This window comes from Tympanuchus pallidicinctus, unplaced genomic scaffold (assembly GCF_026119805.1).
Source record: "Tympanuchus pallidicinctus isolate F22 unplaced genomic scaffold, pur_lepc_1.0 scaffold1, whole genome shotgun sequence".
NCBI classification, from domain to species: domain Eukaryota; kingdom Metazoa; phylum Chordata; class Aves; order Galliformes; family Phasianidae; genus Tympanuchus; species Tympanuchus pallidicinctus.
This window is the reverse complement of record NW_026294618.1, coordinates 72,624,492-72,651,341: the sequence shown is the minus strand read 5'-3', so window position 1 is coordinate 72,651,341 and position 26,850 is coordinate 72,624,492. Positions and strand designations below refer to the sequence as shown.

Below are 26,850 nucleotides of genomic sequence, written 5' to 3'. Positions count from 1 at the left end.
TCTCATGCTTTTACAGGCTCAACTCTGGTCAGCGGCAGATCTGTTTTGGAGCCACATGGGGCAGCTTTTGGGCTCTTCTCTCACAGACCACCTCTTCAGTCCTCCCTGCTACCAAAACCTTGCCACATAATCCCAATGCAATCATCAAAGTAGGCTTCATCAACTCAGAAAATTAAAACTAATTAGACTAAATTGAAGTAAACCAAACAAGATGTAAATGTTTTTCTCAAAGCTTAAATTTAGTTCTCTTTCCTCCAAACTAGACAAAAACTGTCAGAGTTGCCATTTCAGAAACACCATTAACACAATAATTTAACCATTTATGAAAATCTTCGGTGGAAGAAGTGCAGGTCGGTACACAGCTTGAATACATCACTCAGTAGGAAATGTGTCAAATTATAATCTTGGAAACTGCAACTCCATAGGTCTCATGAAAGCTTACTGTAGGCTTCAGAAGCTTGAGCAACTTACTTTAGTGTTTCAAGAGACATTTGTAAGTTATAATTTCTTTCCTGCTCCGGCAATTTTGAGAACTCCACTAAGCATGGGTGCTGTCTTTTGTTGTCGTCTCTAACCTGAAAAGACAGTAAAAAAAATTAATATATCTTTAAAACTTGCTGAAATTTCAAAACAGTTCAAAATACTAAGTACTTAAGGCTGATTTTGTCAGCATTACTCAAACTGAGTAGCATTTAAAAAAAAAAACAGGAAATCTGTACTCTCAGAGTATAGTCATTCATAGTCATAGGCAGCATTTGCAATTAAATTTCAGATAAACTTCAGATTTGCAGATCTCAAGTGGAATACATGCTGATTTGCATGTATTATATAACATATATATATAACATTATATATGTTATATATTATATAACATATATAACGTATCGTTATCATGAGAGTTCATATCAAATATGTAAAGTTCAAGGATAGAGCTTGTGTTTTGACAAACAGTCATAAATATTTGAAGCAAACTGAAAAATTATATATTGAATTTGTATAAATGTTTATTAGCCTATGAATGTAAAGATTACAGAATTAAGGATAAATCTAGCCTATCTTTTTCTTCACTGAATGTTTATATTGTCAAAGTTATGTCCAGTGGTATACAAGAAGAATTCAACAACTGAGCAGTCACAAATGACTGGAACACTAATTTTCTTTTACTGCATTAACAGCAGTCACCATAATTTAGAAAAACGCATATTTTTATCAACTCAAAATTTGATCAAAAATATTTTTAACCAGCACATCCTATACACAGTTTTAGCCCAATATTGTTCATAATTGGGAAAGGTGACCTCAAAGGTTGAGATAGTTGAGCATTCTACTACTCTCAGACCTGCATCCTCAACCCATTAGTGTACAGCCAACAAAATGTACTGGGACTATGTCTTACAACAAGGCTTGATTAAAAATATACTAGTTGCAAATATTAACTGATTTAAATGAAAATGTTGGTAATAAAGTTACGATTCAGGAGAAAATAATGAAGGTTGTAATTTTTTTCCATTGCCACTTGTTTTTAGAGCTTCAGTTCAATTAATCTACAAATTTACAGATTTGAAACTAAAACACAACACACTTTAGAAATAATGAACTTAATATAAGGCAGTCACTAGTTTGCAAGTTAATTTTTTGTAAGGTTTCAGAAACAGATCTGAGGAGATAAATCCAAGCATGCCTTCTCCCTGACAGCCAGAATATGTGGTGTTTTTATTCACTCAACAAATGACAGCTGCACTACAGAGATGGTATCGCCTCTGCAGCTTTCAACAGAGAAAGTCAGCCAACAAGATACCAAAAGTTAACCTGTTTCACTTCACCGGGTGTAGGCTGGGGAACACATCAAGAGTTCTACCCATAGCATGGTATGTCGTGAAGAAAAGTTCAACACAGGAGAGGACATCACAACCCTACAGAAATGCTTTTGTGACTCCTTTAGCTCTCAAAAACAATTTTTAGTTTAACAGATCTTGAGGAGAGGTAAGCCTATTCATGCAGTCCTGTGCTTCTGTAACAACTGGCAATATCTACTGCTATCTTGTTCCACATGCAGTTAACTGTACTTTTGGAGTATCCTTTTTGAAGACACAGAAAATCATCACAGAAATAAGCATCTTCCATTTTTATGGAGTTTAAAAATATATGTTCTTTTCCAATGTTGCCAAACTTCTCAATTTCACACCCTTTCCAATGGTAGTGGTCATTTCACACCCTTTCCAATAGCGGCTATTATTCCAGTTATCCAGCTTGAGACAAAGTTGGTACTTAAGAAGCAGAAGGCTCAGCATTTATTCCTTTGAGCAGCGTGAAAGTAACACACCAAAGCTAGTCTTTGAGAATGCGCTGCAGTCCTCAACTACATTTTTCTCTTTGTTCTGTAATTAGAAATAGTAATTTGATTTGCTCCTGCAATCACACTTCTTAAGCAGCTTCAGAACTATTACAGAAGTATGTAGTCATGGGCACCTCTGTTGTACAAGTAGACAAGAAAATCGAACACTCAGCAAACAGAAACTAGAACACCATATTATCAGACTGTCTGTACTTCATAGTCAACTAGGTCAGCAGCAGTTCCACGGCTTCAAGCTATAATAACAAGCTACTGCCACAGAGCAGATCCTCATAGTACTTAATAAAGAGTGGAAATATATTTGTTGCCATGAAAATGGTTTTAACATATTAAAATAATGTAGTTATGCAATATTTCTGTAGGTATTCATAGTATAAATATAATTATATCCACTTTTACTATTTGAGTTCTAATTTTTTATTCAGTGTGTTTTCTGTATTCTGGTGAATAATACCATGGTTTGAACGGCGTACACTCTGCACAGAAAACAAAGGACGTGGAGTGCCACTGACAGCATTTCAGCACACAATCTATTTAAAACGATGTTTAGATTGCTCCAAAATAATACCTTCTATTCATTTCCACTGAATCTACAACAACTACAAAGAGCATAATAACACTATTCTCAACTAAATTCTCAACTAAAAAACACTATTTTACAAAATATTAATGCAGATGAGCTGATCAAGACCTGCTTCATTACGTGGTGTGACAGCTGTATACAGCTGTTCAGAAAGTGGCTCATCTTTCACATCACTGTTGCCACTGCTGAAATGCACCACTCATAGCCTCACCATGCTCACATCCACTCGTTGATCTCCATGAACATTCAGTAAGTGCTGATGAATCTCAGTGCATGCAGTTTTTTCCATACGCAGGAATTCAATTTCACACCTTTATTTCATATGCTGTCCCATGCCAGACACCATTTTGTCAGACTGCGCCTCTGCTGCCATCTGTCACATGGCAACAAAATTTAATGGAATATTGGTGGGAAGGGTTCAACCTCTACTGCCATACCACTAACATCCACCTCTGATGCTGTAGGTCAACTTCATAAAATAGGAGGCGTTACTTTTAGAGAAGCCCTCAAAATTTCAAGGACCATAAGTTCACCATTTATATTAATCTTTATAGTTGTAAAATGAAAGTTATTGCAAAAATACCATTGTTGATAATTCTTGATCAATTATAATTCTGCTGGTAAATAGGATGTTAAAATTATAAAACCTTTTTTTTTTTTTTTTTTTTTTTTTCCAAATCAGTGAATACAGAATGGGTTTTCAATTATTTCAACTGCTGGATCACTGCTGGATTTCTCAATGAAACTGTACCATCAAACTAGGTATAACTTGTTCTCAATAATTTTGCCTAATCTATTATTCACCTACAGAATCCGATTTTATGTTTAAAAAGAAAGTCAGTAGCACATAAACTGGCATATAAATTCTGCCTTTCAAGGAATTAATATATCACACAAACACACCACTTGCTTTGCATATTGCATTTGTTTTTTGTTGGGTTTGTTTGTTTTTTTTTTTACTTTTTTTTTTTTAACTGTAAATGTCTTAGAAGGAAAAACATTAGAGCATTCTGAAAATAAAACTGCTATCTGTGCAATACCTAAAATATCTGTCATAATACCTAAAAAAAACACAAACAAACAAAAAAAACCAACCAATAATATTGACACAAACGCTATATGTTAGAGCAGGAAACCAAAATGTTGTCATCTTCAAACCTTACCTTGTTGATAAAGTCTCTGTAATTTCAAGTTCTACAAATTAATTAAACATGAGTATCCACAGAGTGAACATGAAGACTGATCATTCATAATTGGAATTTATTTTCTATTTATCATATTCTATTTTTCAGTTTTACGTTTTTAATAACAATATCTAAATTAGACATTACTATTCATTCAAGTTCATTTAATCTTATAAAAAAAACAAGTCACACTCCTTTCTAACACTACTAACACATGTTTTCATTTTCATCTAAGCACACAGTAATTATCAAATTGAACAGCAGACAGCTGTTTATGCTTTCATTTGAAAAATATTTACAATCTCAATGGGATATTTTTCTGCACTTGATGAAATTAATGTTCTTTGGACAGGCAATACAAGCAATTAAACTGTCAAGCAACTTGTTCAAAACATTTAGCAAACAAAACAAGAAGCTTCCTTTAGCAGACACTAAAAATGTTACTTACAAATTTCTTCCAAGAGCTACAGTAATCCACATCAATAAAAAGTCTAAGAATGGCCTCCAATTAGGAGAACCACTTTAGTTCTAAATTAGCGTAGCTAATTTCAATATTGGATCTCATTTTTATTCTGATTTCCAAAATTAATAGAATTACCAGCTTAGTGTATACCTTGCCTAAAATACCTTGCCTCAGTACTCAGTAACTGTAACGCATCAACTCAGGTAACCAAAGTTAGCTACAGTGCTTAAACTGATAAAAACACATGTGAAAAACTAAAATGATTAAAAAGTCAGTCTCCAGGAGACAATTAGCATATATTTTGTGACATTCCAGTTGAATACACTGAACTGCAGAACAGTAAAGCCAGGGAAAGCAAGCAGAACATCTTAAAAGTTTCAACACCCTGTTTCGTATTGCACATAATTACATTTATTGTTGCTTGACTCAATACTATTTATATAACTAAGTGAAAATAGCATTCAAAATTACAGGCAGATCCTTGATGGTAAGTATTGGAACACTGAAAGTATTTGCAATTTATTTCACGGCTGATATGACTATCCCACAATGACTACACTTTGTCACATTAACTTTTGATGTTGTTCATTTGATGTGGTGGGGAAGGCAAACAAACAAACAAACAAACAAAAATCAACAAATCTCTATTAATCAAATCTTTTAAAGTATTTCAGCATGCTACACCAAATGCAATACCTATGCCCAGCCATATAAGATGACCAATGTATATATTTAAGCAAAATACTATACTGTTTCTGTATTTGCACATATCTAATCTTTACTGGATGATTTTATGTTCTCCACAGCAACACTTCACAAGCAATAACATCTGGAATCCAAATAGCTAACCTACAGATTTTTTTTAAATATATTTTTATAATTGATTAAAAAAAAAATAATCAACAAACTGGACTGCATTTTGCAACAAAGCCAGAAGTCACAGAAATTGCTTAGTCATACTCCATGAAAAGAGTTTAATGAACGTTTTAGCCTGAAAAGTAGGAGACATGGATGGAAGGAAGTATATTTAATGGCATTTCCCATCCTCAGAAAATACAAAATATTTATTTTTCATGAATATGCTATGTTTGGAACTTTTGAAAGATGTCAGACTGTTCATGCAAAGAGAACCAAGAATCATGGTTTTTATTGACTTACACTACCAGACAACTAAATGTCTTGCCCAAAACCAAAAATAAGGTGTAAAACCTACTATATGCTTTCCGTGCCATTAGACTGGTAGAAAATGTGAGCAGCAAACAACTTTAACCTCAGAATTTTTATTCTACAATATACAAATTTGGTTATACAACTGCTGTTGATTTTCCTACTGTCTTGCAGCGGAAAGGGTCTAAAATCTTAATAACCTCGGAAAGATAATAAAAATAAATCAGTCCCATTAGCACACTGAAACTGATTTGCTAAGCAATATCACATAATTAACAGAAAATTAATAAAGAAGGTACGTACTGGTCCGTACTGCCAGCCCAGTTCAATCTTATTCATAACCCAAAGTTCATGGATGTTCTCTGCTAACTTTTCTCTAATTCTTTCCAAGTGGGGAGGCAAAACAATCTAAAGAGAGAAAAGAAAAAGATGTTATTACAAAGAAGTTGCTCAACAGAGCAACAGACCTCCACAGTTGTCAAACTTGACATAAGTCACATCCCTCAACTAATCCTGAATAATCATTCATTCTTATCGATATATAGGACAAACAATAATAACAATAAAACAATCAATAATAAAATAAACAATCATTCATCATTCCTAAAGTGAGACAAAATTCTTAGATCAAGAAATACCCTAATCTACAAATCCCAGAGTTTGACCAGCAAAGGAAAACAGTTTTAATTCGAATACCTTCAAATGTCACAGAACACATTCACGACAGCTGTCTATAAACGACTCAAACTAAGGATACTTCTAAGATTAAAAAAAAAAAAAAAAAAAAGTAAAAATCTGAATAACAGATATTTTCTTCAGAATACTTCAGACAAATATAAAAGTTTGAGAAGTGCACCTCAATAGAAAAAGAGAGATTGGGACGTCACCTCCAAACTTTGCAGTTGGATGTTGTCTCAAAAAAAAAAAAAAAAAAAAAGAGACCCTAAATACAAAGCTCTATAAATGATCACAGAGTTACCCTATTTGTAATTAACAACAACCCCAAGGACACATGCAGAATCTTGTATGTAGCACTTTGTTTCAGGGACAGGTTCCTAAACATGTTAAAACATGATAACAAAAATTTGACCTTGTCCAAAAATTCTATTACCAAGAACTCTGGTCAAATTTAAGAACAACTATGAGAAAAAAACTTAGAAATACAACTTCAGAGCCATTTCCTGAGTACAGTGAGTTTAATGCCACTCTCAGTAACCTACAAGGACAGCAAAGGAAAAGGACTGAAGTTGGTCTTAAATCAAAACCTTCAGTAATTTTAATTAAGCTGTTATAAAAATTTCTAGTGACAGGACAGTGGCAAACGACAAAGCATGAAATTAAAATACTCTTTTTTTGCATACTCTAATATTAAAGATAAAACAGTCTTCATTGCAGTGTCTGTGAACTGAAAATATATTTGAGTACTACAAGAACTTCACAGAACCTTTGACTTTTTTCCATTTTTCAATTTCTAGCTGTGTAATGCATCAAACAAATTCTGAGAAAAAAAAAAATTGAGACATTTAAATTCAGTCCAATGAGAAATAACATAGATCTATAATATCTGTGTTTGGGAAACAAAGTGCAATCTTTTAGTTTCAATACCTGGCTAGTATCTACAGGAACTGGGGTGAAAGCTGCTTGTGACAGATTGAGAGTGGGACCCAGAAGATCTCTTGTATAGCTTCGATCCTGCTTGTACTCTCGGCTATGCTCCACTTTCAGTTTCTCTTTTGGTAGAACAGCTTCAAAGCAAGGGGCATATCCAGGTGGAGGAAGGAACTTGAATTCTCCATGACGACCTCCAAGCAAGAAGCGTACTCTGTAAAAGCAGAGTTAATTTAGATAATTGGAACACTTCTGGTATCAAACCTAATCAGTTTGTCAGCTTCACAACTACTGAGTGCTACTGGGAAAAAATAAAAAAATAAAAGCTTATTTGCACTGTTTGTGTTCACACTCCAGTAGTGTTGGAGTAGCAAGTGCAAAAAATGTGAGGAAAACTAAATATTTTTCTTCATTTTGGTTCATTTTCACTTCAATAAAAGCATTCTAAGTGAGGCTGAGATTACAACCTACAGCAATCAATCAGCAACCACTCAAGTTTCTCCAGTGGGAATTCTCAATTCCCTACAATTTGAGAAATGAGCCTGGAAATCTAGCAGAATATGACTTTTCCTTTTCTCACACAGAAAAGGAAATGCTTAGAATGCAATACAACACCCCTATTTTCTTCACTAAAACACGCACCTGCCATTTTAGTAGAAACTTAGGAGGAAGAATTCTTTACTCATTACAAATTTGACTTTTTTTTTTTATTATGAACAAATTCTTTTTTTTTTTTTTTTTTTTTTGTGATTGAAAAATTTAGTGAATGAAATCATGTATGTTTGCAACCAGAAGAAATCAAAAGCAAAAAAAAAACAGAAATCCCAGCCTTGCAACAGAATCATGTGTCCTCTTTTATATTTGCTATGTGTTTTCTAAAACCGTTATTAGTACAGATCTAAACATTTTCCAAAAGCAGACAAAGCATGTGAATAGTATCTGTCAAATGTTTTTTTTATTAGGGAGGTAAAGCATGCAGGTGCACAGTTTTGCATTTCATGGCATTTACTTCTATAATTTTACTACCTTATCATCCATAACTGTATTATGCATGGCAAAGACTAAAGAAGCGTACTTTGCATCTGGAATGAGATGCTAGTTCTTTGCTTCTATACTGTTTACCACAGTTTCTGAATGATCTCTAACAAAGCATTGCTTTCCTTCCAGCAGAAACCAACTTTCACCCTCAACTTTCACCAGTTCTGCTCAAGTCAGGTCTCCTGCTGGAACTTCATGCAATCTTTTTTAATACTACTGTCTCAAACTACTGAAAAAATGAAAGTAGAAATTCAGCACCTCAAGCGGGACTTGAAATTTTACAGCAAATCAGAACAACAATCAGAGTATGGATTGACTGAATTTCTGTTAGTCCATTCTGTTGAAAAGAAAGCATACCAACATTTCTTAAGGTCAGTGCTAATAGTATACTTGCTTCCAACAATTGCCTCAGGGCAAACATTTTTAATATAGATGATCATTTTTTATCTTCCCATATAGGTTTAACGCTATTTATAAAGTTAATATCTATCTATGGGCATTGTAGTGAAGATAAAACTTTGAGTCCTATTTGCAATCCACTTGAATAAACCGATTCAAGTGATGAAAAACAACAGATGCACTATCTCTTCAGGATTCCTTTGTAGTTTCAATAGCTAAGAATTGGAGCTGTGCCAAAGAAGCAGATGTCAGAAAGGGAAATGAGAGTGAAGACAACCAGGGAAATAATTTTGTATATTAACATCTAATGAAAACAAGAATCCCAGGAAAAAACAGACTTGATACTAACTTTATTCCTGCAGAGAAGCTGACAACTGGGAAGAAAAGGCCATCTATATTGAAATTCTCAAACATTCCTTGAACTGGCTGTCCATTTATCCGAAAAGAGATGCTGGGGGCACTCAGATCCAAACAACAACTAATAACATCTTCAGTTCTTAACAGATGTTGGTTTGGAGAATTTACTGTTCGAGCTACACAGCCTATAGATATAAAGGAGATACATTTAGAAAAGCTTCTGAGAATTATATAGGTGTTCACAGCAGACTAGAAATAAGAGAAAGAAAGCAATAGAGAGCACGTGTTAATTCACAGATATTTACATCTGTGACATCTGATAACATCTGATTTTAAGATCTGAATTTTAAGCTTGCAATATGATGAAGAAAAACGTACAAAGGCATCTGCAAAAAGCATGAAGCTATTTTAATCATAAGAGATTAAAACAAAATAATAGTTAATGTAAGTGAAAATATTGATACAAACAATAAAAACAAAAATTAAATTTCATTACCCACAAGCAATATAAGTGCAAACTGCAAAACAAATATTGTGTAACATGAAATCTAGCACACTTAGCTAAAGAATACATTATTCAATATAAAGAATAAATTTTACTTGAAATTATTTAAGAAAAGAGAGTTATTTTTTGCTATTACAAGCCAGACCACAGTACTCTTGCAAATCTGTTTAAGATGATACCACAAATATTCATAATCAAATCCCGAAACAGCATTTTTCCAGCATATATAAAAGATAACGCCAATTTTGAAGCATTCAAAATTCACCAATATGTGTATTTTTCTCTAATATGTGTAGTATTCATTCTAAATGATCATTTTATCTTGCATCAAATTACATTTACATAAGTACACCTGCTTCCTAGGAGAAATAAACTAGAGAAGAATGCAGAAATTAGAAATTACCATTTCTGAAATTTACTACCATCCACAACAACAAAACAAAAACAACATTGAAGTTGTATTAAAATAGCTGTAGACATGTTTTCCAAAGACAAGTTAAGCAATGTCTGAATGAGATAAACAACAATGGATAGTGAGAACATACTCCTGAGTTTTTAACTGTGTTCCCCGCTAGTTGTAAACATAAAAGACTAACCTAAAACCTAAAATACCTAAATGCCTAAAGATAGGCATTTTTAGCTGAACACAAAAAAATGGTCCAACATATTCTCTTTCTGATCCTAGAAGACTTTTCAGTAGGTGTAGAAACAGCACCTCCTATTCTGCTGGGTCCCTCAGGAAATGGGTTTCTGGGAGGATTGGTTCCCAGAATCATGCCTATCTGCTAAGTCTTCCCCAAAACAACAGAACTTATAAGCATCCTTTTGAACATCCCATGCATTTAATTTCAGCATAAATCTATTAAGCCTGGCTCTGAATTTCTAGGAAAATCAGTTCCCACTCATACAGGTAGCTGTCCATAGTTTTCATGATTTCATTCAGTCAGCAGTATAGTTAAGGAAGAAAAATATTTTCACGTACTCATGCTACTTTCATCTATCCCTTACAAGATTATATCCCTTCCCTCTACGCCTTTGTTCATTTGCTTTAAAAGTAATCTGTCCTGTGAACAAGGGCTGGGAAACCTGGAAGATACTTCATAAACTGAGAAATTTACACAGAACATTGCCGAACAATGTAAAAGTCACAGTGTAAGAACTGTCTCACAAAGGAACTATCTTCTACCAGTTCTACATCCAAAAGCTCACAGATAGCTGTAGAGAATAGCAGATAAAAACATCACAACAGTCAAGTGCTAGTTTTCAAATTTCAAAGCAAAGAAAATTATTTTTTTATGGCAAGAATAACTAAACACTAAAAGAACTATTAGTGAAAAGAGTAACTACTTTATTTCCTTAAGCTGTTCAACTTGAGACCAGATGCCTTTTTAGATATTAGAATTTAGCCAAATATAAGGTATTGGGTTCAGTGAAAGACTGACTGACAAAATAAACATATAAATTTATTTCACTTTATGTACAGTCAGACAAAATTGTCTAAGCACCTTTTCAAGTATTAGGCATAATAAAATTCTATGAGTTCTACATCTTTGTATCTTTGACTAAGGAAACAAACATAAATAAATATGACTCTGAAAAAGGCCTATCCAGAACAGCCCCTCAGAGAGTTGTTGTTCCTATTCATTAATGCCTAAATCCTCCAAGGATTATCAGAATGTTTCAGATTCACCAAGATACGGCCTGGGATTGTGGAGGAAGAAGAAAGGCCATGATTTTTTGTGATCAACTATCTAAAGTCCTAAGTTTCAGATGTATGTGTTACATTTCCTTTAGAAATTATCAAGAAAGGTGGAAATATTTTCAAATCTACAAGCCAAATTCACAACAGAGATTAATATTTAAAACACGTGTTTATAAGATGGGCTGAATTTTTTGATTGGGATGGGTTATGGAACAAAGAACCAGAAATAATTATTTATGTAATCTGTGATATTTCTAACTAAGAATTTACCATTGAGTAGAAAAATCATTTTGATATTGAGTAACCTTTTGTTTCCTCCTCAAACGTGAATGTAACATGAGCCAGTTGGGTTGGCTCATAATTTCCTGATTCTTCTTTAATTAGATTCTATCTGGTAAATTCAATTATGACATGTCTTTACTGACATCATTAATTATGCAACATTGTTCCAAAGAAATTTTCATTATACATGAGAGCAAAAGTGGCAGCTACATTCCCAGGAAGACACTTTACTGGATATATTATTGCTTAATAATACATTCTTTTGCTATTTTTGATGTAAAATTCTTTTGAAGTGTAAAACTGTCTTCTTTTCCAAGCATCAAGCCACAATGCCTCAAATCTTCAAAGACTTAAATCATACATAGAGCTGACTCTTTAAAATGTCTGTCTCATCTGTTAAGGATCTTCAAATTTTCACAGTGGCACAAATTGCCAGTTCAATGAGCCTTGCCAGTTTCCAGTTGTATGGTTCAATAATCGCAAAATATAAATGGGAAAATATTTTTTCCTCAACAAGATGAAACTGTAGTAGAAAACTGTTCAATAAGTTTTTGAATCCCCTTTTATACAACTACCAATTTAAAATGTATCTTGGTAAAAGAAAGATTTGTATGGATTAAAACTCTCAGGCTGTTCTCCCACTATCATAGTGGAATTAAAAACTTAGACTTCTGATTGATAGAATTATTTTTTGTACATGTGAAGTTTTAAATAAAACCCAAGAGCTACCACTACCAAAATTCTCATGCTGAAACTTAAATAATTATTCTGTGTTACTTTGTAAAAAATATTATTTTTCCAAGATATAATCAACTTAAAGCATATTGTGGTGGGATACTCTTTTCATGTATTTCCAGTGTCAACAGGAACATTTGATTCACTGCTGAGAAATACGCACTGTTCCAAGCAGATATTAAGTTCCAAGCTTAAGATCTTTGTATAACATAAAGAGAAAACAAAAGAGAAAAAAGAAAAAAGAGGGAAAAAGTACCTGACCACAGATGCAGACCATCAAAGCCATAAGAATACAAGTCATCACCAACACCATTTCCTCCCCATTCTGCTCCTCCCCCTGGATACGGTGAGTAGCCCTCTGTTGAAGCCCAGCCTACTCGTAGGTGAGTTGATTCTGCAGTCACAAAAGGCTCTAGATGGTCCACCATAAGTTCATAGTACCATTTTCTGTACTGGGCAGAGCCTTCACTAATTCCCAAGAAAATATTAGGTCTCATGCTAAAACAGAAAGTATAAACGTGGACATTAAAACCCCGCCTCAAGAACAAAATGCAATACTGTAGACTTTTCAACTCAAATTTAGGACTCATTGTGTTTGTTTAAAATAACAGTAGTAAAATTAAGTCTGCTTTTGTCTTTTTTTTTTTTTTTTTTTTCCTTTTTTAGTATCAGTTTTTATAATACTTAGTCCAGAGTCCACAGTTTAATCAACCTAAACATCTAATTTACTATTTAATAGTGGTTAGCAACTAAAATTTTGCAGTACCTTCAAATAGTTTGTCAAACAGCAGCGTCTTAGAGACCTCTTTGGCAATTATTTGTGATGCAAGGCAAGCGAGTTTCATTCTCTCTAAACATTCTCAACATTTAATTGGTCTTTCTTATCTTTGAAAAATATTTGTTTTTTCTTACCGCTGCAAGAATATCCATATTCTGATTCATGACACATTCACAGTTAACAGCAAAAAACTGCATTAAGTACAGAAATTTTTTCTACAGCTACATTTGAGAGAGAGCTCCACCTCCCCTTTTCCAAGTCATCTCAAAAGCTCAATCAGTTATCAAATCTTTAAAATTTCTTCTTATGCATTTTTAACACAAGTCTTAATTATCTACTACTTATCAATTGCTCAAAGTTATTGCTGACATGGAAGTGTTCCCACTATCCAATCTTTCCATGTTGGTGTGTTATTGGATGTGTACTGGATTGAGGGGGTAAGTTCACATATGGGTAAGAAAAATGTAAGTGAATGGGTCAGCTAGAAAATGTTCATTTCATCTTCATGTATGGATTTATTTTTGCCTGAAATAGTCTCCTTGTAATATGCAACTGTTGAATTTTTTTTTAGCTTTTCTCAGCATCTAATAAATCCTACAAAATATAATTCCTACAAATTATAATTAATATTTCCATGTTTCAATTTTCATTCTAACTTAATGGCAGACTTTCCAAATAGATGTAAGTTTGAGACAGAGGAAGACCACATGAATCTTCACTTGCAGCCAGATTCTTCTGCCTCAGTGTAAGTTCAATCTCTGGATAAACATTTACTCTATATAAGTATGACTTTACTGGTTAAAGACTTTACACTCCAAGTAGTTATTAACATATGCTGGAAAGTAACTTTCATAAGTCTTCCATTGGGAAGGAGATAGAGAGCCCTCGCAAAATTAATAAGATTATTTTAAGACACTGGCAAAGGTGTTTGATGCTAGATTCTTGTTTTTGACCAACTTTAGTAGAAGAAGGCAACCACAAAACAGTGGTACTCTGAAAGTATAGCTAGATCTAGACAATCATCTTTTCAAGGGACTCCATAATTTCACATATTGGAGATAGTTCAGAGCAACTTTATCCTGCATCAACACTCTGTTATTCATATTTTGATTATAACAAAAATTGAGTAGAGTATTCAAAATCCTAATGAGAGTAAAATATCTTACTAAAAGTTCTGGATGTAAAACATTTTTTCTGCAGTGGATATTTTTGTCTTTTTCAATTACAAGTTTCATTCTGATTTGTTCATGCCTACAAGACTTTATTTTTACCTGCTCACATGGTTGACAAGGCGGGTCTGTAAGAGCAGATCTCTTCCTGGCAGGAGATTATCACAGATGAGATGTTGATTAGACCGCACAGCCACTCCATGACATACACAGAGAGAACATAAGACATCCAAAACCTGGAAAAAAATAAATTTGTTTTCACCTTGAATAATTTTTCATGCTAAAGAGATCATAATCTCTCTGAGTTACTCCTGGCAGTATAATGCTCTGTACTGTATTAGTGGAAGACATGTAAAATAAAGTTACTGTGTTGATGTACTTTATATCCTTAAAACAATATTGAAATTCTTTTAATATATTGTTATTTTCTTCCTGCTTCCTCTGAAACTGAGTTAGTATCAGTGCTTTCATTAAAACCCAAATAACATCTCCACCTTTGCATCTTCAAACTGCCTATAGGAAAAGTTTAATTCCTAACTATGAATGCTATTTTAAAGTATTTGAAATCTGACATCTGTACAGAGCAACGTGGTTTATTTGTTCATGAATGTTTAACTACATATGTCCCTCTCAATGCATACCTTATGGTTTCTTCCATGTTTGTCCAAAAGACAGATGATTGATTTAATATGTCCTTCCTTAATAATGTTTAGAGCTTCAGGGCTTTCCACCAATACACAGTGTAAAACTTCTAGTATTCCTGGAAAAAAAAGGGGGGGAGAGGGGAGTATGCAGAGGGGTGGAAATTATAATTCAAAGTATACATAATATTATAATTGCAAATACTACTTTCCAATATTTGGCCAGTAAAATTTGTTAATTTCAGAAAGTCCTGTAAACAACAGATAAAATCAAAAACAAGATTGGTATTATCCTTCTGGATTTCTCAAAATTAATGAGCATATTAAAAGTCAGAAAGGACAGGAGGAAAAAACTGTAAATTAATTGAAAACTTTACTAATAAATACGTGATAATCAATGCTCAAAAATTCAAAATGTAAAGAACTGCTTTTCAATGGCCTCAAAAGGTGAAGAATTGACTCGCACCTCGAGTACTGTGTCCAGTTTTGGGCCCCTCACTGCAAGAAAGATATTGAGGCCCTGGAACGTGTTCAAAGGAGGGCGACAAAGCTGATGAGGGGTCTGGAACACAGGCCATATGAGGAGAGGCTGAAGGAGCTGGGAATGTTCAGCCTGGAGAAGAGGAGGCTCAGGGGAGACCTCATTGCTCTCTATAACTTCCTGAAGGGAGGCTGTAGTGAGCTGGGGGTTGGCCTCTTCTCTCGTGTCATTAGTGATAGGACCAGGGGGAATGGCTTCAAGCTACGGCAGGGGAGATTCAGGCTGGACATTAGGAAGTATTACTTTTCGGAAAGGGTGGTCAGGCACTGGAACGGACTGCCCAGGGAGGTGGTGGAGTCACCGACCCTGGGGGTGTTCAAGGAAAGACTGGATGTTGTGTTGAGGGACATGGTTTAGTAGGAGCTATTGGGAATAGGTGAACGGTTGGACTGGATGATCTTTTAGGTCTTTTCCAACCTTGGTGATTCTATGATTCTATGATTCTATGATATATATATTCTATACATAAAGTACGTTCTCCATCTTTACAGTTTTCCGCTTCTTCCCTTAGAAAACCACTTGAATCATTAACAGAATTATATCCTCAATTTCAAAAAAAGAGATAAATTCCCAGTACACTGGCCCATTCTGCATCATTTTCTTTGTATATGTAACAGTTAAGCTGGAAGCCCACAGTGGTGTTCTTGAAACAGTAGAATAAATAGAGACTAACCTGAAAATAAGATGTGCAAGCAAAAATGACTAAATCACAAATGGCCTCCCAATTAAGTGGAATTCTAATATCAAGGAAGCAGCAGTCCTTGCCATTAAGAATCATTGCATTTGTATAGGTTCCCAGCCATGGGGATGTAGAATAGGTTCCCACACCTGCTGGATCAAGTCATCACTTGCTTTGGGAGCTACCACATTTGGCAAAGACAAGTATTAAGTATGTTCATTATTATCAATTTTCACAATAAAAAAAGTCAGTGAGGGATTTCCTATGAGGACAGGCTGAGAGACCTGGGGCCATTCAGTCTGGAGAACTGTCTGAGGTGACTTGAGAGCAGCCTTTTGATATCTAAAAGGGAGCTAAAGGAAAGAAGGGGAGAGACTTTAGCAGGGTCTGTGGGAATAAAACAAGGGGGAAATATTTTCAAGCTCAAAGAGAGTAGATTTGGATTAGATAGAAGAGAAAAAATCTCTTACAGTGAGCATGGTGAAGCACTGGGACAGGTTGCCCAGCAATGTGATTGATGCTCTGTCCCTGGACACTTTTAAGTCTAGACAGGGTAAGACCCTGGGCAACCTGATCTAGAGCTGGTGTCCCTGTTCCTTGCAGGGGAGTTGAACTAGATGGCATTCAGAGGACCCTTCCAACTCTAACAATTCTATGATTATATAAAATTTCAGGATTTCAAAATTGTGGGTCATCCACATGTGTGTCCTCTGTACTCAAAATTCAGGTTAAAATGAAAAAAAGAAAGCAAAAAATTGAAAGGTCAGACTTTGTCAGTGGATACAATAAATGCAGCGTTCAGGACTACGATCCGCCCAATGCCAGCTACATAGGCAGGAGTCACTTCAAAACATTAAAACTACCTACAGAAGAAAAGTGTTTCAAAAGAATCATAGAATGGCATGGGTTGAAAGGGACCCCAAGGATCACTAAGTTCCAACACCCCTGCCAGATCTGGTACCAGACCAAGTTGCTCAAGACCGCATCCAACCTGCTATTGAACAGTTCCAGGGATGGGACATCCACAACTTCTCCAGGCAGCCTGTTCCAGCACCTCACCACTCTCTCTGAAGAATTTCCTCATGATATCCAATCTTCCCTCAAGGAGCTTAAAATCCTCAAACTAGGGAGGTAAACTATAATGTGATTAACAGTTTTATCGAATGCCACAGTAAACTGGGAATGCATGGAAACAAATGGATTAAAATGTGTTATCTTAAAGGCTTCCTATCTCTCACTGTGGCATTAAAATGCACTTCTAAGAATAAAATCAGTAATCCATTATGAATCAATACCACATAAAGTCAGTGTGATAGCTACATTCTTCTCAGGTTTGTGCAGGTAGATTCATAATCATGATTCTGTTTTAAAATAAAACATTTTTCTTTTCTAGTTTTCATCTTTTCAACAAATGAAAGTAAAAATACTTCAAAAGTGTAAACATTCAAGAGAAAAAAATGAATGCTATCAATCAGACTTGGCTGCCACAGCATCTTTTTCAGCTTCTGTGGTGGTTGAGTGCTGACTATCAAACACACTAGGTTTGAAGGGCAAACATTCTGTATTCAGAAAAAAAGAATGCATATAAACATACAATGTTGGTTTGGACTGATCCACTTTTAGATTTTTCTATATTAAAGACAGCTGGACCTGCTTTGATTTCTTTGAAGTTGCTCAAGGAAGTTAAGCAGAAAGTGTTTGAATAAAATATGTATCACAAACACATACAGATGTCATGATGAATATGGTTGAAAGTTTTTTTCTTAATGATTAACATGAAAAGCAGAATATCTTTCAGGACTTCTCTAATTTCAAGCTATAGAATACTAGAGTAAAAAGTATGCCTAAAAACTACTCATAAACTGATAATGCGCTTCCTAAAATCTTTGAATTAGGACACTGAATAACCAGCCTTCCTTATGATTCCTCATGTAGGCTTTAATCTCTTTGAAATTTTAATAGGACTAGTTAATCCCATCTGAAATACATTTCAGAAGGAAAGACTAATCTTAATTTATACACTGAAAGAGACAGCCGAAGAACTTGCATTGCATTTTTCACTTAGCACCTGTCATACCTCAATTCTGACATAGTCTGCTCTCAGGCATGTTTATACTTAGACAAACATTAGTTTTCTTACTTTTGCTTCAGTGAAGATCATGAACTTAATCAATTTCCAGTCTAATTTGTACAATCAACTCAGTTACTGTTTATATATTTAATGCCTTTATTTTGTTTTCCTAACATTTTTAGTTCAAAGAAAGATTTTTCACGTGATATTATTAGATTCATTAGATGCTAAGCCTTCAATGTCTTACAGAACAAACAGATTTCAGGTTACAGAATTCATCTCATACTTCACTGTAGCATCATAAATATTTACGTTTTAATTTTCTAGACTTATTTTTAACCTTGTGACAGTTCTGTTTTTTGTTTTTTAATATAATAGTAACCATGTAATACAGCATTTTAGGTTGCTCTAATGCATTTCGTATTGTTATGAATTTCATAATTTATACTGGAACAGTATCCCATCTTCTCTTTCCATCATCCACATATATAAGATATCCTAAAAATTAGGAATTCCAAAATCTGTAGATGCATTCACTTAGAAAGTGGCTCTGGTGGAAGATCCGGCTTAGCAGAACTGAATTTGGAGAGGGGCTAATTGAGAATGGAGTGCCAACAATAGATAAGAGATGACTGCATACCATCACACTTTTATTGTCAATGTGAAACGCTAAAATAATGAAGGCACAAGTCAAATTCCTTGGCCACAATGAGCTCTGATTTAAGGATAACTCTCCCAATTGCAGTCATCAACTAAGAATTATTATTCAAAGAAAGATTATCTTCCTTCCTACTCACAAAACAGAGAGCACTAAAACAAATAGATGACAGCAAAAAGTTACAAATATGCAAACAGAAAAGTGGTTATTATTCTCACTGCTGTTTAAACTATCTTGCCCACGAACCTTCCTGTTTTGAAATTACTGTAACATAATTGTATAAAATAATGTTTAAAAGACTACAAAACAATCATCTTCCAACAAAAAGTAACATATATTGTATAGAACACAAAGAAGTCATAATTGCAATTTGAGAATATTTCTTAGAAATAGCTCCAATTGGGTGACTGCAGAGAAGAGGGGAAGGAAAGAAAACATTATGCAAAACAAAGCAGAATATATAAAATCTGCGGAGACAGAAAAGCAGACAATGAAAATTTAAAGCATAGCAAACAGTAAATATGGAACATTATCCAAATCTACTGCTGTGGATTTAATGTATTTTCCATGAGCTATTATTAATAATAGACCCTTGAAATCCACCTTGATCTCTCTCACTCCCTGTGAAATGATGAACATGAACCAGAACAAGAACACCAAAAAAATATCTGATATCAGTAACAGTAGAACTAGGCAATAAAAAAAGTCAGGTTGAGACAATTCTATCTGGTGTTACAGTAAAACTGATTTTGCATTTAATACAAAAGATTTTATTAAATTGCTCAGACTATGATTGCTATTGAGAATTAATACAAGTGATATAGAACATCACAAATATTTATACTATAGTGTTCACAAAATCACAGAGGAAAAATATAAAATGGAAGAGTATTAATATTGTGAGAGAAATTTTTATTTTTTCATTGGTAGTGTTAGCATTACAAAATTGTCTGTAGCTTCATGGAAGCTTACTATGCTTCTCAGAGAACTAGTTTACTCAGTACTGAAGTAAAGAGTTTTCTGAGCTCTGGAAAATATATTTTTAGTAGGACAACTTCAAGTTTTTTAACTGTTAACTATTGAGAGGCATGCTTCTAGATTATGTCAATAACAAATATTAAATATGTGAAATAAAATTTTATGTAAGGAAAATATAAAAGCCTGTATTTATGTCATTGAAATGGGGCAAGAAACTTAAGTACCAGCCGTGAAATCAACACTGTTACAGAAACATAGATCCAGTTACTCTTCAGTTTCTTTGGGATACACTTAGCAAACATTCTTTCATGAAATTAGATTTGTCTACTGTCTGTTCACAAATCAAACCAAAGCAGGAGGAATAAACATGTAAGGAAAAAATAACTGTAACATTAAAATAAAAAGATGTTAAAGAATAGTTTTAAATAAACAACGAAGTTCTTTTTTTAGAATAAGTACGTGCTAAATGTGGTAACCCAAACAAGCATCCTTTAGAATCCTTTTACAGAATCCTTTTTTAGGCAACTTAACTATTATTTAAAACAGCAATGTGGTACATTATCAAGTTGGCAATGTCAATGCCATATAACATCAACATAAATTCTTGTTATTTACATTAATTTAACATGCAGTGTTTGTGCTACTTATTTTTTATTCTACTCCTAGTATAATTTTCCAACATAGTTCAAAACATTGTTTTATAAAGTCTAGTCCCAGTATTTTAAAAAAATCCACAATGTATTTAGTTTGTAGATAAGATTTACAGATAATAGATTGCTTCCAAGGAGGAAGAAGCCAGGATGGAAAGTAGAGTACATAAGTATATGTAATTTTGAACAGTAGTGACACTAACCACACCACAGAGCCACTAAGCAGATGAACTTGAGCACATTTCTATCTGCTACTATCTTGCTAATCAAGAAGTGCTAAGCAATTAATACTAAGGGTTTCAGGAGGAAAACATGACTTTATTTTATAAAATTAAAGAATAGTAATAAAATATAGTTAATAAATTGCCAAATGTAAGGTAACGTCAAAGAAAAATAAACAAGACAGCTTAAAAAAATGCAGGTCTAAAGTGACACTTGGATTCTCAAATCCTAAATGTGTCTCAGGCATGCTTTTTCTTGCTAACCTCAGTAAGACACCAGGGGACAGATGCAATGAAAAAGAAAATATATGTGTATTATAGACTTAATTCTTCTACAATCCAGTATTTACTGAAGATTCATGTACGACATATATTCAAAGAAATCATGTGAACTTCTCTACATTACAAATACACTACTTCAAGATGACACAAACTATATCTACTCCAGATGACTTCTTCGATGCAAATGCTGAAAAATGCAGAATTCCCATGAGAAGGGAAAGGAACATATTAGAATTAGAGAAAGAAAACAACTTAGTAACTGAAAACACAGAATTGTTTCACCAAAACTGAACAAACCAATTGAATCTTAATCTGTTGGTTCACAGAAAGGAAAGATTACTAGAACCTAAACTGAAACTACAACCATAATCACTATGTAAAATTGTTAAACATATAAATCTAATTTAGTAAAGTATTTGCTCTCCCATGGGAAGAACTTCATGAAAACTAATAAGTATATCACCAAGTTTAAACAAGTGAAAGACTGGAAAAATAAGGAAGTTATAAAATTAAAAATCATACCAGAAGAGGCTTCTAGTCTTTCTAATCTGCTGATCAACCAATCAAGAGATCCAGAAAACTGAGCACAGTTTTTACGATTCCCTCGAATAAGAGCCGCTATGGGAAATAGGAAAAAAAAAAAAAGAAAGAAAGAAAGAATTCACAATTATAAATTCATTTGAATTAAAGTAACCCTGATTTTCAAGGATTCTTGAATCAAGTAAACTAGTTTCTTAATCCTTTGCTATTGATGTTCTTCATGTTAAATTTAAATTACTCACGTAATTGATACACTTAAACAATACCCTTGGCATCAAATTAACCTTTAATGTTAATAACCCCTTAAATAATCCCTGAAGAATATTCTACATGAAGTAGGGAAACCTAGAACATCATCACAAAACTCCCAAAGAACATTCTACATGAAGTAGGGAAATGAAGAACGTCATCACACAAGTCAGCTGCTACCGTAGGAAAGAAATTCTGTTTAACAGCATTTTTGTAACAATAGGAAACACTGGAAGAAAATGAACATAACAGAGGATGAACAATTTTTTTCAAGAGTAAGTAGGAACTTGAACATTCCATTACATGTATAAATGTGGCATTTTTCACAAAAATCTGTTATATATTTATCTTCATATATTTATCTCAAAATAATTCAAGGAAATAGTACTTTTTCCAACTTATGATGGAGAAGGGGAAGTAAATAAAGAGAAAGAGTGAACTTAAGCTCCCTTATACTCAATTAAAATTTCTAATTTCTTCAAAAGCATGAAAATTTGCTTCCGAGTTAGATTCTATAATTGGAATAGTAACCTCTCATAAGTTGCTGTTATCTCTCCTGACAATATAACGTGTGTAACCAGCCTTTCACTTTATTCTTTTTCTCAAGTATTGGATCAAAACTCAAATTTTCTAGTAAGATGTATTGTAATATTACCCTGTAAGTATTAGAATATCATCTCAATGACTTTCTAAATTTTTTTCATGAGGAGTGTCACAAAATTAAGACACGTTAATCAGTTTGCATTCATCTATAAAATGCACTACTTGAGGACCTGACATTCTGACACACAGAACATAAGTACATTGAAACAATCAATACAATCCACTGTTCAATAAGGTCAAAAGTATTATATTAAATCTATGTCATGATATATTACATGATTAATTAAAATCATGACAAATATTGTTTGAAAATAATTTGGGGAAAGAGGAGAAGCATATTGTTAAATGCTACCACTAGAGTTCAGGAATACTTGTTTCTATAATAGACTTTTTAATTAATTATAGGCAAGCCACGTAAATGTGCTGGCCTTCAAGTACCCAAATAAAATGAAGGCAATAATAGCTCACTGCTTCATATGGCTTCGATGAAGTTAACTTCAGTAACAGAAAAAAAGTCATAGATAGTTTCATAAATGCAGTTGAAAAAAAAAGTTTGTGAAAGATTAGTATTCAGAAGTGAAAGTACAGTTAAAGTTATACATTAATTAACACAACACTGAGAAAAAATTGATATTCAATATCCCTTTCTTTATTGCCCACAACTCTGAACAAGACTAGTGTCTGGTTTAAAGGGATGAAAAAAACCAACAGGATGTGCCAGACAGATAATGAAACCAAATAATTGTGCATACTCTTGCACATTCCTTGGTAATACACAAAGTTTCAAATACAAACTCAGAATCACAGCGTGTATTTATAATACAGGAAGGTCAAATGCCATAGCAGATTTGTGGCAAGAATTTTTGTATGTGATAATATCCAGTCTCTACTGAAAGTCTGTAAATGCCTGCACTGTCATCACAGCGCAATGTCAAAAATAATGTCAGTGATGTGACAAAAGCCATGAGTTGAGACATTGGGACATCACATTTATTTAAGTGCAGACTCAAAAGCAAAGCACTCTGCTGAAGGAAGGCAGAGCAAGCAATATTGATTTGTCATCCATACAATTACTATACAGCTGCAGGGCTATTCACAATAAAGCAACATTCATTACAGCCAGAGCAAGGCCAAGCTTCTTAAACATCAGCTGCCAGAACATGTTGTAGTTACAGCAGCAGAGTAAAGGCATTGAGGAGGGCTGGGACATCAAGAAAAGCCCATGGAATAATCTATATTTGGTACAGGACAAGTAGACTTTTACAAAAGTGATTCTTTGGTCTTGTCAATAGGAAAAGTAAGACTTTTACAGCAATGTTTCAAAATTCAAGCCAGTAGTTCCTCCAGTCTGCCCGAGCCTCATTTGCTTAGCTTTGCTGCTCAATAATAAGGAAAAGAAAAAAATTAATTTTACAGAAATAAGTGAACAAACAAATAAACTACCTTGCTCATCGGCCAGACAGTTCAGTTTCACCATTTGTTCATTTTAAGTAAGACACATCATTTAAACTCCTATTTCTGCGTCTCTGACATCTGGAGGAATGCCGTTTTTCAGTATGCCTTATACACATGAAATACTGCTGAATATTAAAAAAAATAATAATCTAGACCTCACAGCTTTTAATTTCAGAGCCAGAATTATTAGACTGTCTTTTACCTTAAATTTCTCCACCTGTTTTTCTCAGTGAAAAGAAAATTAAGTAGCAGTCACAAATGAATACTAAGAATGGTTCCTATAGGTAGTATATGAGAACCAATTACACACACTATATTCATGTGGGCACTTCGTAACAGTTTTACAGTACTCAGCTGTGGAGCTTTCAATTGAGTTGATATATAACTATTACTTACATATCTTTGCGGTATCATTTCTCTGAGGAGTGAAATTTTACGAGCATAAATGACACACCAAATGCCTTCTGCTTTATTGGAAACTGAGATGACAATCCTTCGAGAAGACTTGGACCAAACTCAAGTTTTTGCCAAAACAAGCAAATCATGCCCACGCTACAGTTTGTGCATAACAGTGACAGTAGCATAAGCACACGTAAGCAGCCTGCACAAAAGGAATGCTTAATGTGACTGTCCTCAGTCACTTAAGGTCAGCATTAATGTTAATATTTAGGCTTAATTATGGCACTGAGAAAAGCTGAGGATGACAGAGAAGCATGGAGCTGACAAAATGATCCTTTAGGAAGTTAAATTTCCTTCTGTAAGCAACAACTTAAGAGAAGTGAATATGCTGGCAGCTACAGCAGAGGATTAATAGCTCTATTTAATTAATCATAGTAGAAATAAATAACACATGTGCAATTCAAACTGCTGAGCAAATAAATCAAGTGATTGAATACTTCTACCTAAATAGAAAACTGATTAGGACACTAACTAGCATTTACAGAATATGCTGTGAGATACAGCAACTGCAAGTCGACAAGATCTTCATGTTATACTGCATCTAACAGCTAATAATCTTTCCACGACATCCTGTATCCTAGTAAAATGCTGGAGTCAATAGTTCTAAGTTACCAATAAGTAATGCCTTGGTTATGTAAACTTCTGATTCAGTTTGCAATTCTACAGCTATACACATGAAAAATCAGAGACCTTTAAAAAACTGACCACAATGTTATGGCTCTTTAACACAAGAATGATAAATCCATATACCATTGGTTTATACATTTTTGGACAGCATACAAGACACATCAGCAACACAGTGACATGAAAAACAAAAAAAAACCATTCATTTAGGTATTTTTTTTAAAGCACAAAAAACAGATGTTATGTTTTCAGTGTACTTTCCTCCTATTCACATGCAAGGATCTGAAAAATGCAAAAATCAATGGGTTTTGTAATGTATCGGCTTATTCCATACTAAAACAGATATATATTTCTTCTCAATTTTTACCTAAAACAATCTAAGCAACCTAAAGAATGTCTTACCTAGTAATTCATACAAGGAATTCAGAATTGATTTCCATGCTTCTCCAGCTTCCTTCCCAGCTACATCTGCAAAATGAGCTGCACTGCTGTATACATTCAAGCGATCAATACATTCAAGAACGAGGTTGATCATGCCCTAAAAATTGAAAGGCATAAATTACGAGAAGGAGAAAATCAAAACAACAACTACAAGACCTTGTCTAGGCACAAACATGTAAGATTTTCCAGTATCTAAGAAAATATAGAAACAACCATGAAAGGAGACAGGTGGAGTCAAAGAATAAATGTATATGGAAAAGGTAATGTAAAAAAACAAACAAACAAAAAAACCAACAACACAGCACTGATGCATGTTTTCAACTGCTGTGAAAATAAACATTTATCAATTAGATGATCAAAATAAAAAAATACACAGTATTCCAGGCATCCTATTCTAGAAGACATTTAAGCATCTGACAAATCACAGGCAACCATCCCTACCAGAGAAATAATAATATTAAGCACAATAGTTGAAGCATACCTATTGAACTATAACATTCTGTATCAAGAGAAGAAGCTACAAGAGAAGAAACTAATTCACCACTAAAGGAGTAAATTATAGTCAGAGCCCAGGGTTTTGCCTATACTAATATCTAACTGTTTTTTAAAGGCATTAAATGTATTTTTTTGAATACTCAGGAAAATCAACAGATCTTAAAACATTATATAACTCAGACTATTTGCTACATTTATAGGACAAACTCTGCAAGTTTACTCCAGATTAGACATCAATACCACAGACACCATAAAAGAATACTTGCAGACAAAACGGGGAAAAAATGTAAAACAGAGTTACCTCTTCCTGGAAGAGATTCTGGCGATTCTTCAATGCACGGAGCCTGTTTTGCTTGTCTTCATGCTCTAAATGTTCATCAGGAGGGTGAAAGTAGCCAATCAAGTCTTGAAGGCTCAGACTGACAGACTCAATAGGTAAATCTACTGCGGAAGACTTCATTTTTTTGCTGAGAGCATCAAGGCCCCTAAAAAAAGATGCAAAATCTTCTGAGTATTGGGAAAGCATTTATTTTACTTTACCAACTCTTTATTAGTTTAAAACTAATCTTTATTTAGATTCCATAGCTCAATTTGTTTTCTGACAACAACTTCTTAACAGTGACTTGTCTTCCCCATTTGCCACTTATTGATCCACATTTCCCTTCTCAAACAACCCCAGCAGACAATCATAGCATCATCAGTCATTCCCATGACTAGAAGCATAAAAAATGTTTCCAGAAAACAAATTTTTCCTCTACTTGTGTGTTTAGCATTTTCAGAGGCAGACCAAAAGATAAAGGGAAGATATGGAGAAGATACTGTAAATATTACAAGCGCAACTCTAGTATGTTTTTCAGAGACTATGTTTCCCCAAGCACTGGGAGATCCAGCTCTCCCACAGTCTGTCCCAACACTTCATTAGCCTTTTACTAACTCTGAT

General features: G+C 34.0%; 1 protein-coding gene across 6 annotated transcripts in view; it reads right to left on the bottom strand.

The window, feature by feature from the left end:
- RYR2 (ryanodine receptor 2) overlaps window positions 1-26,850 on the bottom strand; it is a 341,086-nt gene that overhangs the window by 153,317 nt on the left and 160,919 nt on the right. For all 6 annotated transcript variants that reach the window (XM_052696134.1, XM_052696150.1, XM_052696179.1 and 3 more), the window contains 10 exons: window positions 26,212-26,395; window positions 25,377-25,512; window positions 21,567-21,662; window positions 14,965-15,083; window positions 14,426-14,559; window positions 12,633-12,874; window positions 9,145-9,337; window positions 7,356-7,572; window positions 6,054-6,158; window positions 472-575 (listed from right to left, as the gene is read on the bottom strand). In XM_052696134.1, the coding sequence (XP_052552094.1) occupies window positions 472-575; window positions 6,054-6,158; window positions 7,356-7,572; window positions 9,145-9,337; window positions 12,633-12,874; window positions 14,426-14,559; window positions 14,965-15,083; window positions 21,567-21,662; window positions 25,377-25,512; window positions 26,212-26,395 (1,530 nt within the window). The remainder of the gene's footprint in view (window positions 1-471; window positions 576-6,053; window positions 6,159-7,355; window positions 7,573-9,144; window positions 9,338-12,632; window positions 12,875-14,425; window positions 14,560-14,964; window positions 15,084-21,566; window positions 21,663-25,376; window positions 25,513-26,211; window positions 26,396-26,850) is intronic.